The 21,877-nt window shown below is 59.9% G+C and overlaps 1 protein-coding gene across 1 annotated transcript; it reads right to left on the bottom strand.

The window, feature by feature from the left end:
- Positions 1 to 1,185: 1,185 nt before the first annotated feature.
- GNAI2 (G protein subunit alpha i2) lies at positions 1,186 to 21,059 on the bottom strand. The gene is made up of 9 exons (XM_059160990.1): positions 20,853 to 21,059; positions 7,093 to 7,135; positions 6,687 to 6,828; positions 6,350 to 6,510; positions 3,667 to 3,795; positions 3,140 to 3,269; positions 2,907 to 3,060; positions 2,337 to 2,551; positions 1,186 to 1,745 (listed from the first exon to the last, which is right to left on the bottom strand). The coding sequence occupies exons 1-8, from the start codon at positions 20,968 to 20,970 to the stop codon at positions 2,361 to 2,363; spliced, it is 1,068 nt and encodes a 355-aa protein (XP_059016973.1). The 5' UTR covers positions 20,971 to 21,059; the 3' UTR covers positions 1,186 to 1,745; positions 2,337 to 2,360.
- Positions 21,060 to 21,877: the final 818 nt, after the last annotated feature.

Raw genomic sequence — 21,877 nt, 5'->3', positions numbered from 1 at the left:
CCAGGCGCTCAGGGACCCCACCCCCAGGCACCCCCACCCACCGCGGGCCCCGCCGCCTTGTCATCTGCCATTGTCTTCTCCAGCGACATGCGTGCACTTCCCATAGCTTCATGTTGGCTTCCGCATTTCTAGGGCCCTTGTCCCAATGCACCAAGTCTGATGCCCTCCGGGGCCACTTGGCTTATGCCTACAGACACACTGATGTGTAGCCACCTGCCTGTCCCTCCCTGCCCCCCAGGATTTGGGCCAGGGCAGAGACGCTGCTGAATGTCTCTGGTCCCTACTGTCCCCAACTTTGTCAACCCTGAGAAGCCCAGTCCTGAGCAGAGAACACCTCTGATTAGAAGGGAGGGGATACAAGGGACTCAGCACAGCCTTGGGGCTGGGAGGTCAGGAGTCACACTCTCCTCCTGCATCCCTCACTGGACACCTGCTGCTCCCAAGAGAGAACCCCTCGGAGGAACCGCTCTGGAAGAAATCTGTCCTGCTCTGCAGTGAGGCCTGGCAAGTGCCACTGACCCAAGGCCATGCAGGCGCTGGGAGGAGAGGGGGCATGTACAGGCCCCAGGACATAAAATGACTACCAAGTGGGAAAACTGAGGGGCCACCTACTGGGCCTGAGGAGGACGGAGCAGCCAGGGCCCTACCACAAATGAGGATTCTGGTTCGGGTCACTATCCCCTTGGCACAGCTTTGTCTGGGTCTCTAGCCCGGGGACAGAAGAGGACCGAGCAGTACTTGGCATTTTTTCTTTCTACATTTTATTATTTCAAACCAGGTGAACAATTCCATAAAACATGTGAAAAAAAGCAAGGAAGTGTTCAACGCTGAAGGACCCGGGCCTGGGGCAAGGGCATGAGGGCCGTGGCCCTCAGCAGGCAGCAGCGGTTCCTAGGTTAGCGCGCTAAAGAGCTACATTTAGGTTAATGGAGCCAGGGCCCAGGGCCACTGGGACGGGCCCTCGGTGATGTTGGCAGTTGTCTGGAACAGCCCTTGGAACCCAATTCTGTGGAGGGTAGGGCAGGAGTGCTGCCCACACAGGGAGGGGGGTAGCCAGCAGAGGGAAGGGTGTAAACACGCAGACACACTCAAGGCACGGAATCACTGGAAGGGGGCTGGGTGGGTGCTGGTCAGGATCTGACAGTTTTAAATAGTTTTTCTCTAAAAAGTTTTCTAGGTTTGCAGTTTTGTCTTTTTTTTTTTTCCTTTACTTTCATTTTTTTAAAAAGCTACTAGAATGAGCAGGTGGACTGTAGTCTCCGGGAATGGTGGTGTCTCACACTTCTTGTGCTTTTTCCTTTGGGGCCTCCAAGCGGCTGGAGGGCTGGGATGGGCAGGAGGCTCCCTGTAAACATCTGGACTTGGGCTGGGTCACCGGCTGGTGTTGAGCGAAGCCAGGGGTCCCAGGCTGGAGAAGTGAGTGCCCCTTCAGACACAGGCCTTGGGAGACTCAGCATGTGCTCCCCTCCCCCATCACAGAATAAGACAATGGTTAAAACCAGAACAGATGCCCGGGAAGGGGGGTACTGCGGCCATTTCCGGCACCTAGGACAAGGGCCGGCTTCAAACAGGGAGGCCTGTGGCAGCTCCTCCCACGAGTCTCTGGAACTGAGGGAGGGAACAGGGGAGCCAAGAACAAAGAAAAGGGGAAAAGCAGCCAGGGCGGGGGTACGGACAGGCAGAGAGCGTGGTCCTCTTGCCCCCATCTTCCTCAGGAACTGGGGGAAGCAGAGTCGGCGGTGGCCCTGGAGGTGGGGGACAGTCAGGGCATGGGTCGGGAGGTGGCCAGGGTGTGTCTCTCCTCCCCCCTCCCTAGACAAGGACTCTCTCCTTTTTCTCCTCCACCTGTTATGAGGGACCCAGTGGCTGCCCCAGAGCCAGTGTGTGTGTTGCTGGGTTACGTGAGGGAGGGGGATCTACAGCACTGGCAGAACCGTGCCCATCTCCCCCACGGCCAGTGGGGCCAGTGTCAGCCCAGAACCCTCAGATAGGTCTGAGGGAAAGACTGCAGGGCTGAGCACAGAGCCGGTCACACTGAGTGTCAGGTGGCTGGGCCCTCTGTTAGCCAGCCTCCTTCAGGCCAGGCCAGTGGTTTGACAGGATCAGAAGTAAGCTTTCTCCAAGGGTGGTCAGGACAGCCATTCCGTTGTCTCCCGGCGCACGGCCGGATGCTTCTGCCATCTGGGCCCCGGCCCGGCCTATCCGTGTGCCCATGCCCCTCAGGTCGTCCTACCGACCTACCACTCTACCACCATACCCCCACCACGGCCCACCCCAGCCCCCACCGCTCCCTTCTCTGGGCTCCACAGCTCTGCTCCGCTCCACCCCGGGCTCACCATCCTGCCAGGCCCCGCTGCCCCTCAGAAGAGGCCGCAGTCCTTCAGGTTGTTCTTGATGATGACGTCGGTGACGGCATCAAACACAAACTGCACGTTCTTGGTGTCGGTGGCGCATGTGAAGTGCGTGTAGATCTCCTTGGTGTCCTTGCGCTTATTCAGGTCCTCGAACTTACTCTGGATGTAGCTGGCTGCCTCGTCGTACTTGTTGGCCCCTGTGGGAGATGAGATGGTGAGGACTCGGCCACATGCAGGCAGGGCACAAGCGACAAGGTTCTGTGCACGTGGACACACAAGCACAGAACATGTGTCCCTGTGTGGAAGGGGTGATGGTGTGCGTGTGGTACATGCGGCGCCAGTGTGTGTGAAGAGGAGCTCCTGACTGTGCGCGTGTGTTGGGCGCCGTGCGCGTGTGCTGGGCGCCGGCCCGTGTGCAGGTAAGAGCCCCGGAGCGCAAGCCAGGCCCCAGCTCCTGCGCGAGTGTCCTGCAGTTACCCTTCTGTCCAGCGGGGGGCGCCGGCGCACCGCCTGGTCACCACCAGCTCCTCCCCAGAGGCCCAGTCCCCACACCTGTGTACTCGGGGAAGCAGATGGTCAGGGGGCTGTGTGTGATCTTCTCCTCAAACAGGTCCTTCTTGTTGAGGAAGAGGATGATGGACGTGTCTGTGAACCACTTGTTGTTGCAGATACTGTCAAACAGCTTCATGCTCTCATGCATGCGGTTCTGGGGGCAGGACAGCGCGGTCAGCACCGGCCCCTGCCCCCCGCCCCCACACCCTCCCAGCGGCCTCTCGGCCCCTCACCATCTCCTCGTCCTCGGCTAGCACCAGGTCATAGGCGCTCAAGGCTACACAGAAGATGATGGCAGTGACCCCCTCAAAGCAGTGGATCCACTTCTTCCGCTCAGACCGCTGGCCTCCCACATCGAACATCCTGCAGACACGGGGTCGCCTTAGCTCCAGAGAAAGCGCGTTCCCAGAGAAGATCCCCGCTTTGCAAGTTGGCTAAGGACAGACGCCCGCTCAGAGGGGGACGCTATCTTCATGGAACCTTCCTTGGCTGTGTACCTCCAGCCTGGTTCTGGGCCAGAGCCCTTGTGTTCAGGTAGGGCCGAAGCTGGTCAGCAGGGCAGCAGAGGAGCTGGGCCACTGGCACCCACACAGCCTCAGGAAACCCCAGAGCGATGCTCAGGACTCCTGGGAGAGCCCCTCCTGCCCAGCAGAGCCATCAGCAGGCCTTTGAGTGAGGGGATCCCCCCACCCCACCCCGGCCACACTCCCATCTGTCCTCCAAAGACTTGACCTTCCACCCTGCCCACATGCAGGCTCACTTGAAGTGGAGGTCCTTGAAGGTGAAGTGCGTCTCCACGATGCCCGTGGTCTTCACACGGGTCCGTAGCACATCCTGCTGCGTGGGGATGTAGTCGCTCTGTGCAATGCGCTCCAGATCATTCAGGTAGCTAGAAATGGGGGCAGGTGGGTCAGTGGGGAACAGCATCAGGCCTCTTTACCTGGACCCTGGGCCAGCTGACCCAGGCCCCATTGCTCCCTTCCCCTCACTGTTCAGACAAAGCCCTTGCCTCTTCAACCGTTGCCTTCATCATAATCATTGCTCAGATGAGGAAAAACTGGACCAGCATCCCTTACCCCCCGCCTAGGGAATGGGCCTGCAGGAGGCGCAGCTCTGTGCCCCGCAAGCCAAGCCCTAGCCCCCAGGGCTGAGCCAGGTCTGCCTTGGACAGGATCCAGGCTGGTGAGCTGCAAACTGAGGAGGGCGGGAGGGGGCCAATGAGTCCTCTGGGGAGGGATCTGGGGTGCTAATCGGTCCAATCATGGCAGCCACTGCAGAGCAGCCCGGCGTGACCCTCAATGCAGGGCGGGATGGGTCAGGGCCCTCCAGGCTCCATGGGCTCTTTGCCCGGTGCCCAATAAAATTTGGGCTCCTCGGCGGGGGCGGGGGGGGGCACGGACACCTGTTTGGCAGGAGTCCCATGGGCTCCTCATTACCAGCTCCCTGAGTAGTAGCAACACTGCCCCTGCTAGGCTCTGGGACTGACTCTGCTGTCTGCCTCAGTATCTTTGCTGTGCCCTGGGGACTGGGTCCTCCAAGCGGCTACCGGGTGCCGAGGTCTCACTCCTGGCGTAGGCCTGCTGGGGCCAGGGGGAAATGATCTCAGAGACGCAGGGACAGAACAGAAAAACAGGAAGGACCATGAGGGCCCATGACGCATGTGCTGTGACCTGCTTACTGCACACTGTCGCCTACTGAAAAGCTCCTGCCTAGAGGCCTCCTGGGCCTCCTGGTGGGTTCTACACCAGCCTCTCCCTCCTCCCCGGCAGGACTCACCACAGGGACCCACTGCCCTGCCAGCAGCCTTGAAGGACTGCTGTGAAGAGGGACTGGAGTCCTCTGCAGCATTCCAATCCACCCCCTGCCTCTTGTCCCCCGGCCCACCCCTGGGGCCTAAACCTGCCTGGGAGAGCGGGACCTGCGTCACTGCTGAATCCCCACACCCAGACCAACGCTGGCCACACAGTGGGTGCTGAATGTCCAGGGAACGAAGAACGGCACGATGGAGCAGGAAGTGGCCTGGAAGGTGTCTTACCCTCACCTCCTTGAATGCCCCAGACACTGAGGTGGTAATGGTTGGGAGGGCCGAGCCCTGCCTGCTTTTAGGACCTATCAGCTCTTTTGGCGCTGAGCTGGGGGCATGCTGAGGTGTGACGGTCCTCACAGTGTTTGCTGCAATTCTGCAGCTCCCATGGGCGACACTCACAAGGGCATTCAGGCCACTGCAAGGAGAGGGAGTCAGTCCCTGGGACTGGGCACGCTTGGGGCTCAGGCCCAGGCAGGCCCTGCCTCCTATCCACCCAAGCCCTGGTCCAGCCTCTCTATGGGCGGGCTCAGGACTGGATGGGCAGTGGGAGGGAAAAGTGCTACAGGAGGGCGTGCTGACTTAAGCAGAGGTGGGAGGGGTCAGGTAGAGCACAGGGACAGCTGCCTCTTTGGGTGGCCTCATCCAAAAAGCCTGTGCACGTCCCCTACAGCCCCCCGGACATCAGCACTGGCCAGTAACCTGTCCTGTTTTCCATGGGTGCTCAGCCCCCAGCACCAGGCATGGCACGTGGTAGGCAGCTCAGGGAAGGAGTTCGGAGCATGATCCTGCGGGCTGGGCCTCTGGAAAACTCCCGGAACCCCCTGGATTCCCCAGCTGAGTCTTGGGCTCTAAACTGCACAGAGATCTGGCCCCACCCAGTCTCTTCCCCTTGTATCTTCCGTTCCAGCCAGTGTGAACATCTGTAGCCGGCACTGCTCCCTCCAGGACTATGCACATGCTGTGTCCCTTCGTGTGAGCTTGTCCTGTTCCTCTCCTGCCCATCTCTTGCTCAGAACTTGGCTGAGGCAGTCCCTCCTCTGGACCGACATCGACTTCCACCATGACACAGACACCATGGGTAGTCACTGCTTGGGAATCCGTCCGCTCCACTTATCCCTGGGTCCCTCCAGCCTTGCCCAAGGCTGGACACAGGTGGTAGCAAATGTCCTTTAGAATGATTATGTCTAAGGACAGATTAGCCTCAGTTGGCCCTGGGGGACAGCAGCCCTGTCTGGCCCTCCTCCTAGCTTTCAATACCACTCCTCCCACCTCAAGGCAAAAACCGCCAAGGCCTTGGTGGACAGTCACCAGCTTTCAAAAACAGGGACTGGGGGCGCCTGGGTGGCTCAGTTGGTTGGACGACTGCCTTCGGCTCAGGTCATGATCCTGGAGTCCCGGGATCGAGTCCCACATCGGGCTCCCAGCTCCATGGGGAGTCTGCTTCTCCCTCTGACCTTCTCCTCGCTCATGTTCTCTCTCACGGTCTCTCTCTCAAATAAATAAATAAAATCTTTAAAAAAAAAAAAAAAATCTCAAAAACAGGGACTGGCAGTGTCTTCCAGACAGTGCTCAAGCCCTCGACTCCTGCCTGTGGTCCAGAACCCCCTCACCCCACCCAGCCCCACAGGGTACTCACTAGGCCGCGGAGTCGTTGAGCTGGTACTCCCGAGAGCGGCCAAAGCAGGCCTGCACACCGTGGTCGGCCCAGAGCCTCCGGATGACCCCGGACAGATCCTCAGGGAGGACACCCTGCTCCTCAGCAGTGCAGGACAGTGCAAACAGCTGCCGGGCATCGTCCTGGGCACAGTGGGGAGGGGTCAGCCAATCACAGGAGCACATCCCACCCTACCTGGCCAAGGCAGGGAGGCTTCCAGAATGGGGCCCACACAGGCTTGGGTAGTGCCAGGTTTCCCAGGACAAGATCTGCCCTGGCGCCTTCAGGGAGGCAGGTGAGGATTGAGGGGAGGACATACCGCTCGGGAGGGGTCGGCAAAGTCAATCTGCAGATTGCCCATGGCTTTGACAATGGCCATGATGGACTGGATCGTGTTGCTGTAGACGACCGCCCGGTACTGCCGGCATTCCTCCTCTGAGTAGCCGTCCTCGTGGATGATCCTGGCAGCCAGGGGTCAGGAGTTAGGGCCCAGAGGGCACAAGGACCACACATGGCTTCGTGGGGCTACTGGGGCCTGCAGGACCTACTACAGAGAGGAGGAGGAAACTTCCCCAAGCCCTGGGACCTGAGGGTGGATGGCTGCCTCTGAGACGGTCTTGGGGCATTACTCGGGGCAGGAGATGGGGGCAGCAGAGACTTAGAGGAAGAAGAAAAGAAGAGGGGACATCAGGGTTTGGTGGCTGCCTCTCACACAGAGCACTTACTTCATCTGCTTGACAATGGTGCTCTTCCCTGACTCCCCAGCACCTGGAACAGAGGGCACAGGCGGTCAGGGAGCAGCCCCAGCAGGGCTACACGGACAAACCACCAGTGGCCCAGCCACCCGCAGTTCTGGAGGCAGAACTCACCCTCCTCATCAGCCTCACAGGGAAATGGAGGCAGTGGGGCCTGGTGGGTGGCAAAGCTAACCAGGGTGTAGCTGGCAAGGCCATAGTGCTCCAGGCAACCCAGACCGCCTGCACCCCTGGGGGACTCACCCCAAGCCTTTGCTTCCCATAAGCTTCACTGCCCACCATGGGACACCCTGCCCCTCCAGTGCTGACTGAGCTCAGGGGCTTTGGTCAGAGACAACACCAGCCCTCAGGAGTCTCCCTGTCATTCTCATGGGGATAGGGGCAGGCAGGCTTGCCAACATGTGCCTGGGCGCAGCTGACAGGAAGGAGCCCCGCACACTTCAGCTAGGTAGTAGTGCCTCTTCTCCTCACATTCTGAACTACCAAGGGGCCTGGGCTGGGGCACAGGGTCACACTCCTGCCTCCCAGGCATGGCCTGAGTCTACCCTCGGCAGATGGAAATGGGGACGTGGGAGACACACACACAGACTCACATGCACACACCTCTGGACCGACACATATGCTTCCAAGTCTGGCAGAGGCCCATTCTGTATTCTCTTTGGCCAGTACTGAGGGATCTGCTGGTGCTCTTTCCCATGACTGTCATATGAGCCCCACAAACATACTGTTTCTGTTCCCATTTCACATACAAGGACACTGAGGCTCAGAAAAGTAGTCCTGGGGGCGCCTGGGTGGCTCAGTGGGTTAAAGCCTCTGCCTTCGGCTCGGGTCATGATCCCAGAGTCCTGGGATCGAGCCCCATATCCGGCTCTCTGCTCCGTGGAGAGCCTGTTTCCTCCTCTCTCTCTCTGCCTGCCTCTCTGCCTACTTGTGATCTCTTTCTGTCAAATAAATAAATAAAATCTTTAAAAAAAAAAAAAAAAAAAAAGAAAGAAAGAAAAAAAAGAAAAGTAGTCCTGGCCCAAGACTGTGCAGCCGGGATTCAGGTGGGCAGGGAAACACACAGGACTGTGACTGACACCTGGCCTGCCCAGCCTTTCTCAGAATGTGGCTCAGAAAGCCTTGGGAGTATATTTTCCAAAAAAGCAGATTCCCAGGTCCCATCCGAGACACACAGAGCCAGATCTTGAGGGGTGCAGCCCAGAAACCCACATTCCCCAGGGACTCTGCAGGGAAGTGTGAAGACCACGAGGGCTGCTGGCCTGCCTCCCTGGCTGGGAGATGCTGGGAGTGGGGGCAGGACTTCATCTCCTTTCTCTGTCCTAAACTCCAAGTAGAACACATCTCAGTGGGGCCAGCTTTCCCTCCCAGTGCTTGCCCAGACTGTTCCCTCTGCTCCTTCCCCATCACTGCCAGTCACACCTGCACTTGCCAGGCCCTGCCTCTTCTTGCCAACGCCAGGCATTTGCTCATGAAGTTTCCTGTGCTGGGCACACAAGTCCTATGCCCCATTTCCATGTGTCCCAACCGTCTTGAGCAATGTGGCAGGTCAGTCCCTCTGAGCAGCTCAGCGGGGCAGATAGTGGGGTCTGTGGGGAGGGTACACTCCGGCATCCCTCAGGGTGGGTCAGGACAACCTCAGAGGATGAGGGGCTAACACATACATTAACGCGAGCCGCAAGATTCCTAACAGCAAAGCCGCAAACAGCGCCCCCTATGGGCCAGATGCTACTCGACGCCTACCGCAACAACTAAATCACCTCTTCCAGCAATCCCGCCTAGCAAATGAGGAAACAGGGAGAGGCTGCGGTCACACGGTCATCATTCCCTCTGCAGATGGCCCACTTTGCTGGCCTCCTAGAACTGCCCTTGGAGCCCTGTCCTGCGGCTGGGCCACACCATCCTCTGCCCCGACTGCACCTGTCACTGGGTTCACACCCTGCTTTCCTAGGCAGATGTTGCTCAGTCTCTGCAGTGCCCTCCAGGCAGCAGGAGAGCACCCCTCCCCTGACCCGCCAAGGTCCCTGCCCACCTCCATGTACCCCACCTCCCACCCCAGATCCACATTTTACCTGGAGAAACTGAGGCACAGCTGTGGCCCTCACAGGGGCGGGACTGGGTACATCCACACCCCAGTGGCCTCCCTGAGCAGAAGGGCCTGGGCTCTCCTCACACATCCACCAGCTGCTAGGGATCACTAGGCTTCTCACTGTCCCAGTGATGCCCAACCACAGAGGCCCACCCTCCAGGGCCTGGAGGGTAGCACCGGAGGGGTGAACCACAGGGGGGCGGGTGACCTCCTGGCCACCTAGTCACTTGCTCCCACACAGGAGGAAGGAAGCACATCCTGGGGTGGAGGAAGACTCAGGAATCAGGGGTGTCAGCCAGTACTGGGGGCTTAGTGGGGAACAGAGGCCAAGGATGTGAAGTGATGGGTTAGTTCAATCATGCTGGCCCCAGACTCAGAGCAGGGGCAACCGTCCGGGCCGCAGGAGACCTGAGATTTTGGTGAGGTGTCCCCTCTTGTTTGTCCACCTGAAGCACCAACTTCCCTGCCTGGCCTTCTGACCACTCTCTTGGTCAGAAGTGCTGTGGCATTCCGTGGCCCTGCCCAAAGATAGGGATAACAGCACGCTCTTGCTTTGCATGTGATTTTCCTAGCAGCAGCAGGCCTGGTAGGCCCAGAGGTGGGCAGCACCTGGTGACCAGGCTGGAGCCACAACACCTGCTCCCTGCCCCAGCCAATAAGGAGTCCACTTTCCTATCCCCTTTCAGCCTCAGGTTCCCTTCCTGTCTCATTTTGAGGGTTAGGAGGACATTTTCTGCCCCCATTTGACAGGTGGACAAACCAAAATCAGGGAGCCCCCATCCCTGGACTCAGAGCAGTCTCTTTGTCCTCCTAGCGGCTGTGACTCAAGCAGGAAGGAGCAAGGGGCAGGACGAGGGTGTGGTACCGGTGGCCAGGCAGGAAGCTGCAGGGAACACAGGGAGAGAAGCAGAGGCAGGGCCTGGGAGCAGAAACAATAAGCGGGGACCAGGGAGCAGGGGAGAGGTGGATGAGATGGTGGAACAGGTGGGGCTAGGTGCCCCATGAGCTGTGGGTCCCAGCCCCCCACTCCCACCCCCACCCCTGGGGCTGTATCCCATCAGGGCCTCACAGTGTTCCCCTATCCAATAAGGCAATACTGGAATGAGTTTGCTTGTACCCTGCTGATCCTGGGTACCCGGTTCCTCCCACCCAGCCCTGCACCTTCCCAAGAGGAAGGGGCTTCACTGCCTGGCCCTGGACAGCTGCCAAGGTGCCTCTGATAGAAAGTGGCAGGAGTCTCCCGCCCACAGAGGACCCCACCAGGCGCTCCCTTCTCCAGCTGGGAGAGATCAGAGGGCCCCACAGAGGCTTCCGTGTTCCCATGGGGCCATACCTCTTCTCACCAAGCAGAAACCTCTACAGCTCTCGCTCCAGGGCGCAGCTGCTGGGCCCCCCCGCAGGCAGGCAGTAATTGCCATGATGTGCTGGCCACAGCGGCTGCGTTAGAACATCTGCTTCCACTCTGGGAATGCTGGGCCCCAACGGAGAGGGGAACGGATGGGGGAAGGGAGATGGCGCAAATCCACCTGCCCCAGCAAGGCCGATGGGACCTGTGGCCTGATGCCGACCTCCAGTCCCAGTGTCAAGTCATGGTTGTCTGTTGGTCAATCTTGGACCCTCTACATCCCAGACAAGGCTCTGCCCTGCTGGGAGGCCCTGACATGCTGCTCTTGTCCTCTCCGGCCTCAGTTTCCCTTCTGCAGAGGCTGCCAAGCCTCAAGTGGCCAGCTGGCCGAACTCTCACTCTCAGATCCTCTCCCAGAGGGAGGTCCAGACCTCCCACAGCGCTGGTGCCCAAGCTCATCCTTCCTGCTGTCTCCAAGGGCCTCACCCCACTCCTGCCCTTGCTCTGGTACCCCATCCATGAAACAGGACACCACCATTATCTCCTCTAAGAGGGAGGGGAGGATTTGACACAAAGCGCTTCTCATAGTGCCCAGCACACGGTGAACACTCAGATAAAAGTTATCACGATGTTTGTACTCTATGGAAGATCACAGATGTCCCCAACCCTTTCATTTCCTGCAGTCTCCAAAGACCATACTGCATAGGTCACTGTAACCACAACCTGCAAAGTGGCCTGCTGCGGCCATCTCATCGGGAGGAGAGTTTCTGAGGCTTTCAGACAAGGCACAGTGGAGGGTGAGGACCAGTGGCTCAGAAGCTGGCGTAGCACTGCTGCTCCCTGCTGGGACTCGGAGACCCTGAGATGGCAGTCAGAGCCCTCAGGCCTTTCCGGGCATCTGGCTCTGGGTTCATCACACCCCCTCCACAGGAGGCAGGACTTCTGCATAGCTGCGGAGCCTCCTTCCCACCCAGAGCCCGGCCGCAGACACTGCTCACAGACTCCTTGCGCTCAGAAAGCCAGGCAGAGGCTCCTGCGCTGGTGGGCTCCCCTCTAACACATGGGGCTGGGGAGCGCAGCCAGCTGACGTGGCAGCCTGAGGGCAGAGATTCTCATAAGCAGCAGGGCTGGGACCACAGGGTAGACTTGGGCTGCAGCCCAGCTCCAACCCACAGTACCAGGCCCGCCTCAAGGCCACCCCCCACCCGGCCCTAGTGGGGCACAGGGAGAAGGTGGGGATGAACCTTGGGAAGCCTACCCCAAAGGCAGCCTGGGCACCACCTCCCACTCTCATCCCAGGAAGGTGCCACGTCTCTGGCTCAGCCAGTGGTTCCGGGCCCCTTGGCTCTCGCCCCTCCCCTGCAGCCTCAGGGTCCCAGGCCACGCCACCGCCAGGGGGAGCCCGGCAGCCAGAGACAGTGGAGGAGGTGGGGGCTGGGCAGTGCCGGGGAGCCTTCGCTTTTGAAAAGCAGCCTAGGGTAGGGGCAGCTGGGGGAGGTGCCTGGACCCTTTTTCAATCAACTCCCTCTCGCAGGCCTGGGAGGCCCTCCGCCCGCGGAGACCCCGCACACCGGGGAACAATGGAAATGGGGGGGAGGAGGGCTCCGCCAGACAAAGGCCCTCCAAGCCCCGCCCCCGGCGTCTCTTCCTTCCTCCAGGTGGTATTCTTTGGTCCCATCACTCCCTCTGAGGCTAGGCGCTCAGTAAGGGTCTGGCACTGTGGGGGGCAGGGACATGAGTCTTGGATGGGGGCCGCGACATGCCCACCCACAAGTATGGCCTTGCCTCCCCCCCAGATGCCCCTAATAAGCCTGGAACCTCCCTCTCTCTGGTCTCTGTCACTTGGGCAGCCTCCAGTGGCGTCCAGGCCTTCATGATGCCCCCACCAGGGAAGGAAGCATCAGCAACCAGGATCCAGCCTGCTACTCCAGAGTCAGAGCTCTGTGTGTAAGGGACTGGCCTCGGGGCCTCAAGCCCTGGAGAGGGCTTGCCAGGACAGAGCTGTGTCCCCTGCCATGGAGCCTTGTCCACTGGACAGAGGGAAACTGAGGCGCTGGGTAAGGCAAGCCAACCTGGAGGGGAGAAGGCCCAAATGCTACAGGTCTCACCCTTTACAGGAGCCAAGAGATGCTGTACCGGGCCCAGGTCACGCAAGGAGCCAGGCCTTTTGACACACTCCTCTTACTGGATGCCTCTTTGTGGAAGGAATCCCTTTGCTGCTTTCCAAGAATCTGAGTGCCCCCCCCCCAACTTCTTTTTGGGTTCATTGTTGTGGGCCCTGGGTGAGATGCCCAGCCCCCAGGCTTCGGGGTTCCCATATGTGAAATGTACCCCTCCAGGGAGTGTGCCAAACTCAAGGCCTGCCCTGAGCAGCCTCCCTCGGACCCTCACACTCAACTGCCCCAAGGTTCAGCCCAAGCGCACAGCGTGTCTCTGTGCCCACAAGCCATGGGCCCTTGCTGAGAATCAGGACATGACATGTCCCAGTGCTGGAACACAGAGAGGGAAAAGGACAGCCTGAGGTCACACAGTGAAGAAGGTTGGGGTGGGGGCTTTCTGGGACCCAAGGGCTTGAGTGGCCATGAAGATGCATGTTGTCTGCTTAGTGTGTGGCCTCATGGCCCAGCAGGCCCTTGAAGCATCTGTGCTAGCCATCCTAAAATCTCCCTCAGGCTCCTCAGCCCCCTCTGGCCTGGCCTGATAACACAGAGCAGAACCCCCAGGAGCCTCCGCAGGGGAAGGCAAGGCCACAGAGCTCAGATTCACAGGCTGAGGAGTTTGAGGACTAGCCTCTCACCTATCATACTGTTGCCAGTCCCCCACAGCCTCGGCTCTTAGCGGGAGCCCTCTGCAGGAAAGCTCTTCCCTTCGCCTCATCTGGTCAACTCCCAGACTCAGGCGCCCCTACCCTGGACTCTGACAGCCTCTGACCCTTCCTCAGGCCTTGTCTCCGTCCTCCTGACCCTGGGGGCTAGGGGAGGAATGAGCATAGTGTTAGGAGACAAGTGAAGTACTCAGTGGCCAAACTAGGATCCGAGTCTTTCTGTGAGGGAACACGGGCTGGGAGGGACGATGGCAGCTGCATTTGGATCAAGTCACCCCGTGGCCACACAGCAGACTTTTGGCACAGAACAGGAAAAAGATTCACGAACAGACTCTTGGGTCCCCCACCTCCAGAGCAGGCAGACTGAAAGAATCTCCTAGAAGAGGAATCGAGGTCTCCGGAGACGGGTCCCCAAGCATAAGTAGAAAACACACAGACCACAGAATCTGCCTCTCATCCTGACTGACCAATTCCTGCCAGTTGGGCACAAACTCCTCACGGACAAAGGTAGTTGTGGAGGGGTGCTCCGTCATTATCTGCTCCTATCTTGGTGACTCTGTGTACTGGGTAAGTCATGTAATATCTCTGAGCCTGGTTTCCTCATCAGTGAAATGGATGTAATGGCCCTCCCAGCCTCATAGGGTTAAACACGGAGAGACACTGAAGGGACCAGTTCTATGTAAGACATGGTTTGATCAGAGACAGCTGCTGTTACCACTGAGGGTAAACTGAGGCCCAGTGATAACAGCAGCTCGTCTCCCAGTGATGGTACCCCCCAGGCCCAGCAGGTAGTAGTAGCAGAGGGGAATCCTTAGGCTGGACTAAGGGCCCCTCTGTCCACTGCCCGGCAGGGGAAACCCAGAGTGAGCTAATCCCACGGCTGCAGCTCCATTTCCGGGCATTCATCTAGGCCTGTAGCCGGCCTTTCCGGCTTTGCAGGGCAATGGCCGCTCGGGAATAGAAGAGCAATCCTCTGCTTTCCTGCTAGCCGCCCGCCCCCCCCCCCCACCCCACCCTGCCCCTGTCCCTCTCCCAGCCACCACTTCCTGTGGTCAAAGGAGGGGCCTGGAATCCTTCTCAAAGGCACCACCTTTTCTGAGCTCCTGGGCCCAGCAGTTGCTGAGGTGGGACACGGGACAGAGTTGCCTGGAATGACGCCAACCTCGTGACTACCAGCAGCGGCGCTCAGGGCTATATAGCGATGAGCCTGAGCAGGTGGGACTCACCTTCCAGATCCCCCCCACCCCATTGACAAGGCTCACACCCCCACCCCAGGACAGAGCAGAAGCAGGCCTCGAGCTTCTTCCTCTTTTGGGCTCCTCCCCCTCCAGCTGCTTCCTCCTTTTCCTCCGGTGTGGACACCACTTCCCCACTTCCCCGAGAGGCCCAGCCCTGCCATGCAGACTTCACTACCCCTCCTCCCGTCCAAGGCACAGTGGATGCTGCCAATGACAACCCCCCCCACCGGCATATTTTGAAGCAGAGCAGCCTCCCACCCCAGAATCCTCCAAGCCTTCCCCACAAGCTTCTCACGGAGCTTTAGACAATCCCACCTTCGGGCTTTGTTTCCAGCTGACCTGGCACTTGCTGCCAAACCTTGGAAATGCGTGCATAAGGCCAACACCGTGACTCAACCCGACCCAGCCACTGTAGGGTGATTCCACGGAGACGCTTTCTCCCAAGCCACTAGCATGAACATCACTTAAAGCAGCAGCACTGGGGTGAGGGTGAAGATGGGGTTGGGGTTCAGTAGGAGCAAGAGCTTCAGGTCAGAGGAGGGCTGCATGGAGCTGGACAGAGGGACCCCACCCTGTGATTGTGGCTGACAGAGGGGCTGCTGAGAGCCCTGCCTGGGGTACCGGGCCACCATCAAAGAGCTTAGTCCTCTGCCTCATCAGGGCACCTAGAAATGCATCCTGAGGCAGGGCTCATGAACTGTGGTCTAGTCCGAACCCGATGACCCCTACCCCCGCAATGTGCTCTGAGATTGGGAATCCTGCCCCAGGATACTATGAAGACAGGACAGATGCTGGCCTGGGCCCTCCTTGTCCCCATCTGCCCAAGGCTGCCCCACAAAGCACAAAGCGGTTTTGGGGAGGCTCCAGGTCAGACCGTCTCATCCTCTCCTGGGGGTCTGATGGGGCAAGGCCCCGGTCCCTCAGTGGACAAAGCTTATGTGGACAAAGCATCTTCCATCCCATTCCTGCCTAAAGAATGGGTGGCTTTTAGAGACAAAGACCAAGAGATACTGCTGTGCCCACCTGTGGCCCAAGCCGCCTCTGCAGGGCTGAAGGCTTAGTGACCTGCCCAGGATGGGGTCAGGCCCACCCTAACCTGCGGTCACTTGCTGAGCCATGTTTGCAGGCCTAGGACGCCAATGATGCCACCCAGTGACCCTGCAGCTCAGGCTAGGCCAGGGCCAACCCCTGATGGGCCACCCAAGCCTGAAGGGGTCCCTGACCACGGCGGACCAGGCTCCAGCTGAGCACAGTGAGTGGCTTGATACTGCTTCAGGGCCTGGCATGGAAGCCTGTGCCTCCCAGCTGCCTTGAATTCCACCTCCAGCTACGGAGGCCGCTCATTCCCTCTCTCCTTGCCACCTGCTCTACCCCATCTGGGGTTCGCTACCCCCATCCTCCTGGGATGCCCACAGCTGAGTGCCAGCGTCACTCCTTTGCAAAGCCACTCTGATTCACCCAGTCTCCTGGCTCAGGGTATCCCCTGAGGAATCCAATCCCACTCCTATCTACAGGTCCCTCATGATGGCTGCACCAACACTAGGGGCGAGGGGCTGGGCCCAGCAGGACTGGGCAGGTTGCAAGCACAGGGGTTCAGAAATGGCTGAGACCCTTGCTCACTTCCCAGCGTGGGAGCTCCGGCGCGGCTGCTCGCGAAGACAAAGCCTCGCCCAGCCTGGGGGAGGGGTGGGAAGGAGAGACGGGAGGCCCCAAGCTACCCCGCCCCCCATTCAAGTGCTAATGAGCTCCAGCCGGGACCTCGAGGCTCCGGGGAGGACCGACCAGGAGGCTAGAGGGCGGCCTGGGTACCAGCCCACCTGGTGTCCAGGGCCCAGCCACATCCCCCTCAGGCCCCCAGGAAGGCCACTCAGTCCCCAGAGGTTGGGCTTACGGTCCCCAGGACAGTCTGTCACTCCAGCTGGCACAAACTGTCTACACACCTCGGCCTCCCTATGTGCTTCAAGCAGCTGCCTGAGGGGAAGGGAGGGGGATCCCCATACTGGGGCCAGGCAGCCTGTAGGCTGGGGAGAGGCCTCCCCATTAACTCTCAACTCTCAACTCCACAGGAGCCGTTAGGGGCTCTCTCACTTGTTTTGCAACCTGCAGACTGGTGCACTGTCCCCACAACACCTGTGGCTGCAGGCAGGTGCCCCATGGGGAACAGAACGCCTACAGGATTTCACCTGTCGCTGTGTTTCTCAGAGGATGCACTAGGTGGAGCTGGGACAGAAACCCACATCTGGGTAACCCCAAGAGCTAGTCCAAAGAGGTGAGCCCTCCTCCCCCCAGGCCAGGCCTTCCAGCTTCAGTGCTCTCGCTGAGTGGGTCCCTCTGCCCCACACCTACCCTTGGCAAATGCTGCTCATTTTTCGAGGACACCCCCCCCCCACACACACATATGCAAGCACACTCCATTTGGTCTCTTCCCATTACCCAGCCAACAAGGACCCTAGGCTATCCCTTCTCCAGCTAGACCAAGGGCCAAGCAACAGCCCCAGAATTACTTATCCCTGTGCTCTATAGCGTCATTTTTTCCACACATGCTTAATAGGCACCTACTGTATGCCAGGCCATTTGTTAGACACACAGACAGGACAGAGACCATAAAACTCCCTTTTTCTTTTGGTAAACCTAATTGGGCCCTTGTGTGGGCAGTCCCTGGTCTGGCCAGGCTAGGAACTCCTGTGGTGTTGCTCTGGCCTCAGTCCCCAGGCTGTGGGGCAGTCCCAGCCCTGAGAGCACTCTCCTGGAGCAAAGACAGCAGGACTGCGGCAGTCCCCAAACTGCCTGAGCTGAAAGGAAGCATGCCACGCCATTCTCCTAGGAACAGTGGAGGCCTGACCACATGCTCTGCCCTGTGACAGGCTCTGGACTGGTCAGCAAGAGTTCTGCACGAGGTAGGATGAAGGCTGTGTCTGACTGGGCAGGTGGGGAGTTGAGGAAGAAAGAGTCTACAGAACTTCTCTCTGGCTATCCCCCCCCATCAGTCCCTATCACTGGCCCAACACTGAGCCTTGTCACCTGCCCACAATGTCAGGTTCAGTGACCCCCATCTTACTCCTCCATCACCCACTCATCCCCAAGACTGAGTTCAGACTAGCAGCACTTCCTTCATTCAACAAACAGGTAAGAAGCATTCCGTAAGTGCCAGGCTCCCATGTTTGGCACAGAAGGCTCAGAAACGAATCGGACACAGCCTGCCCCTGTAGTTTCAGGGAAAGGCAGCAGTCACCCAGGCAAGTATGATGCTGATGACAAAAGCAGCAGCACCAAGAAGAGCCAGAGGAGGAGCATGAAGTGGCCTCCATGAAGGGGAAATGTCAAGGAAGGATCCTGGGAGGTGGTCCCAGAGAAGAGTCTTGAAGAACAATCAAGTAGGAGTGAGTTAGATGGAAAGAAGGGAAATGCAGGCCAGGCTAGGAGAGTAGATCCAAAGTCCCAGGGGCAAGAGAGAAGGGCTGTATTTATACTCTGAAGCCTGCATGGAACCCACCAGGGACAGCCTCTCCTTCCTCTGTGGGCTGCCCACACAAGCCCATCCCAAATCAGAAACATCCCCCCACCCCCACACACACACTCTGGCTTCCTTTCCCCTAAGTGCCCAGCCTAAGGCGCCAAATTCCACCTGGGGACTGTCAGTCAGTCAGGTTGAGCTAGATGGCAGCAGGGGGTGTCCCTGAGGTAGGGCTGGTATGGAAGCTCTCCCCCAACCAACCAAGCTACCAGGAAAAACACACTCACTGGTGTGCAGCGCTTCTGCCTCTGCCCCCGGTGCCCATCCGCCAGCAGGGCTACCCAGGAGGGCAAGGAGCCAGTATGCGGGTGGGGCAGCAGGCGTGGTTCTGGCTGCAAGGGAAAGCTGGCAATTGCCCAACCGAAGAGTCCCGTTGCCTGGACAGAGTTCTTCCCGCTATGTGGGACAGGCGCCCAGCACTCTGAAGCTGCCCCAGCTGGGCTCCCAGCACCTCCCTGGACCTGGATGGGAAAGGGATGGCCGGCCAGGACACTTACCCAGGCAGCCAAGGGTCCCCAACTTCAGGCAGAGGTAGGTCTCTCAGCTCCTCGAGGTACACCCTCTGCAGGGTCTTAGCTCCCATTCCCTACCCTCAACAGGAACCTCCATGAGGCCCCTGTTCTCCCCATCCTGGGCCCAGCACTCCTCTGGCCCAAACCCAGGAAGCCCATTCAACAGAGGAAGCAAAGGCCTGAGGAGCAGGATGCTGAGATGGACTCCCCAGCCTGGAAAATGTTTAGCCAGACCCTGCACCCCTGGTTGCTGCCAGCCCAGTGTGGGAGGAGTTTCCAGGCCCAAAACCTGAGCTGAGCTCCAAGGAGCGAAGCTAGTGGCATGGGGCTGGGATACAGGGGGCCATAAGCCCTCTGTACCCTGGCCCTAGGGCCCAGTGGCCCGTCTCCTCAGCCGATCCGCCTGGGAAGGGGCCGGCCAGGGGCCTCGGGGTGGGCACCAGGAGACAGCGATACCGGAAGCACCCTACCCAGGCCCAGCGGCCATCAGCAACGGGCCCTCCACCTTGGCGACACCCACTCACTGGGGCTGCCGCACTCGCAGTAAAGACAGGAAGAGGCAAGCGCCCAACGCAAAACAGCCCAGGAGGCTGGGCCGCCGCCCCTTCCCGCCCCTTCTCTTCCTACCCGCAGAGGCGGCGGAACGGATGCCATTTTGAAACCTCTGGGCTGTGCCCCTGAGGCCAGGCCCCCAGGGACAGTCAACAGATGGGCTCAGATGGAAGACACGCTGTCCCTTGGCCAGGCCCCCAGCAAGGAAAGCTCTGCTTTTCAGAGCCTGGGGACCCCATGGTGGCTCTAAGGCTGAGGGGCCACACCCCCACACACATACACTGTCCAGCCTCCAGCGCTGCTCTGAGGGCATCTCTCCCCCGACCCCCGAAGCCTCCGAATCAGGCAGCCACCAGGCACCACACCCGCTCCCCAGTGGAAGGCTGGACGGTGACAACTATCAAGCCCACAGTCTTTACAAAAGTCCACCTCAGATGCCCCCCAACTCCGGCTGGCCCCCAAGTCCGCATCTAGCTGGTCTATCACTTCCCCCTCAGAGAGCCTCACAATCTGACAGCCCCCCCCCCCCGACTCCCAGAGGCCAAGTCCTTGGCTGCTGGGCCCAGAAAGGGTGCGGGAAGACCAGCACCCGTCAGCATATCTCCTCGGCCCGCCCGCCGGGACAGCAATATGTCGGCTGTCTCACCACTTCCACTTCCCCCCACCCCTCAAGCAGCCACCATCTTCCCTGGCCTTGGAGGCGCCGCAACCCAAACTCCTCCACACTCACACTCCCTCCTACTCCCCAGACGCCCCCCTCACTGGCCCAGATGGGGCTCAGAAACTGGGAAAGAGCCAGCCGGCGGAATCTCCCTGGGAAGCTGGAGACCTGGCTCCCTCCCCCAGTGCAACCAGTGGATCCTCAGTCCAGCCCCTCAGTCTGCGCCCCCTCCTCCCATCCCGGCCGGGCCCACCCAGTGCAGGAGGGGCGGGGGGGAATCTGAGGTAGGCCAAAGTGTGGGAAAGGACTTAGGGAGGAGGAGCAGCGGATTTGAGGAGTACTGTGTGCAGAGAGGGACCAGGTGGGCCAGAAGGAGGGAGCAAGGATCTCTAAAGCTTTGGAGGTTCTGGCTGGAGTGAGGACTCATGAACAATCACAGTTTCCACTTGAGAGGTACCGTGGTGTCAGGGCGCCCAGGTGGAGGATACAGGGTTCAGAGAAGGGATGGGGCACAGAGGGGGAAGGAGGGAGTGGGTGGGAGCCTGGTGGGGGCCCCAGGAATATTCACGCCCAACAGGAACCAGGGGAGCAGGTGGGGGAAACAGGTGGTGCCGGAGGGTGGGGGCCAAGTGGGGTTCTGGGACTTTGAGTCAAGTCTAGGGGGGATGGAAGGACAAGGCAGGGACTCTGAGGGTCTGTGAGGTGGTCAAAGAAGGTGGATGGTCAAGCAGGGTTCTGGGTCTCCGTGTTTGGCGTCTGCGGCCAGTTGAGGGTCTAACCAAGAATCTAGGCTAGACGGATCAGAGGTCTAGGCCAACCCAGAGTTTTGAATCAGTATCTGAGTGTCCTGACCAGGTGGGGTCTGGGAGTTCAAGTCCAGGTGTGGGGGGTCCAGGCTGAGTCCGAGAGTTCAAGGCCCTCAATCTGGAGGCCAAAGTCCTTGTCTGGGGATTCGGGCGGGGAATCGGGGGTCCCAGAGCAGGGCGCGGCCTCACCCAAAAGCAGCAACTTCACCTCCCGCGCCGCCTTCTCGCCGTCTTCCCGCAGGTTCTTGTCGATCATCTTGGAGCGCTCAGCCGCCGCCTTGTCCTCGGCACTCACGGTGCAGCCCATCCCGCCGTCCGCCGGCCCGGCCGCCGCCCGGCCCCCACACGGCCCCCGGCCCGGCTCGGCCCCGCCCGACCCACTCCGCTCCCGCCGCCGGCCCTCTACGGGTAGCTCTCGGGTCGGCAGTTCCGAGCGTCTGCGGGCGGAGCCTTCCCGGCCGCCGCGCACCGACGGCGGGGCGGGCCGAGGGTGGGGCCGAAGCAGGCCAGGCCCGGGACTGGGCCGGGGCGGGCCCTAAGGCGGGGCCATGGGAGATCCGGGGCCGGTGATTGGCTCGAGGGCGGAGCGAAGTAGAAGTTAGGCTCAGCCCAGGCTCGGGTTTGGGCTGGAGGCGGAGCCACGCCGAGGAATAGGGGCCGGAGTGGAGCCAAGCCCAGAAGGATTGGGCTCCGGGTGAGAGGCAGGCGGGGCCGGGCTCCGATTGGATGCGGAGCGTCCGGAGCTCCGCGGCCCGACGGCGGGGGCGGGCGGATCTTGTAGCCCGAGGGTGGGGATCCGGGACACCTCGCTGGCTGAGCAGAAACCAACCCTCGAGCTTAAGCAAGTTGGACCAGCAGGGTGGAGGAGGCGTGTCTTCGTCTCGTTAAATTTAATGAACCCAGTAAACTTCTTTCAGGACCTACAGAGCCCCGGAGCCTCTCTGAACGATGGCTCTCTCTGTCTTACGGCGGGTTTGGCCTCTTCTCTCTTGGATTGCAGTTAAAAAAAAGTCTACTGCCACCTCTACACCTTTGTCCAGGCTGTCTCTCTCAGCCAGGGTGCCTTCCCTTGTCACCCAAGGGTTTAATCATCTTTCACGGATCTAGGAGGCATCTTCCTACACGTAGTCATCATGGACTTCAGCCTGGGACATGGCAACCAGGTCGAGAGACAGAGAGACAGAGAGTGTAGAGGTCCACCTGACTTCCGGAAG

This window comes from Mustela lutreola, chromosome 2 (assembly GCF_030435805.1).
Source record: "Mustela lutreola isolate mMusLut2 chromosome 2, mMusLut2.pri, whole genome shotgun sequence".
In the NCBI taxonomy this organism is placed as follows: domain Eukaryota; kingdom Metazoa; phylum Chordata; class Mammalia; order Carnivora; family Mustelidae; genus Mustela; species Mustela lutreola.
The sequence above is the reverse complement of the archived record's forward strand: the minus strand, read 5'-3'. Positions and strand labels throughout refer to the sequence as shown.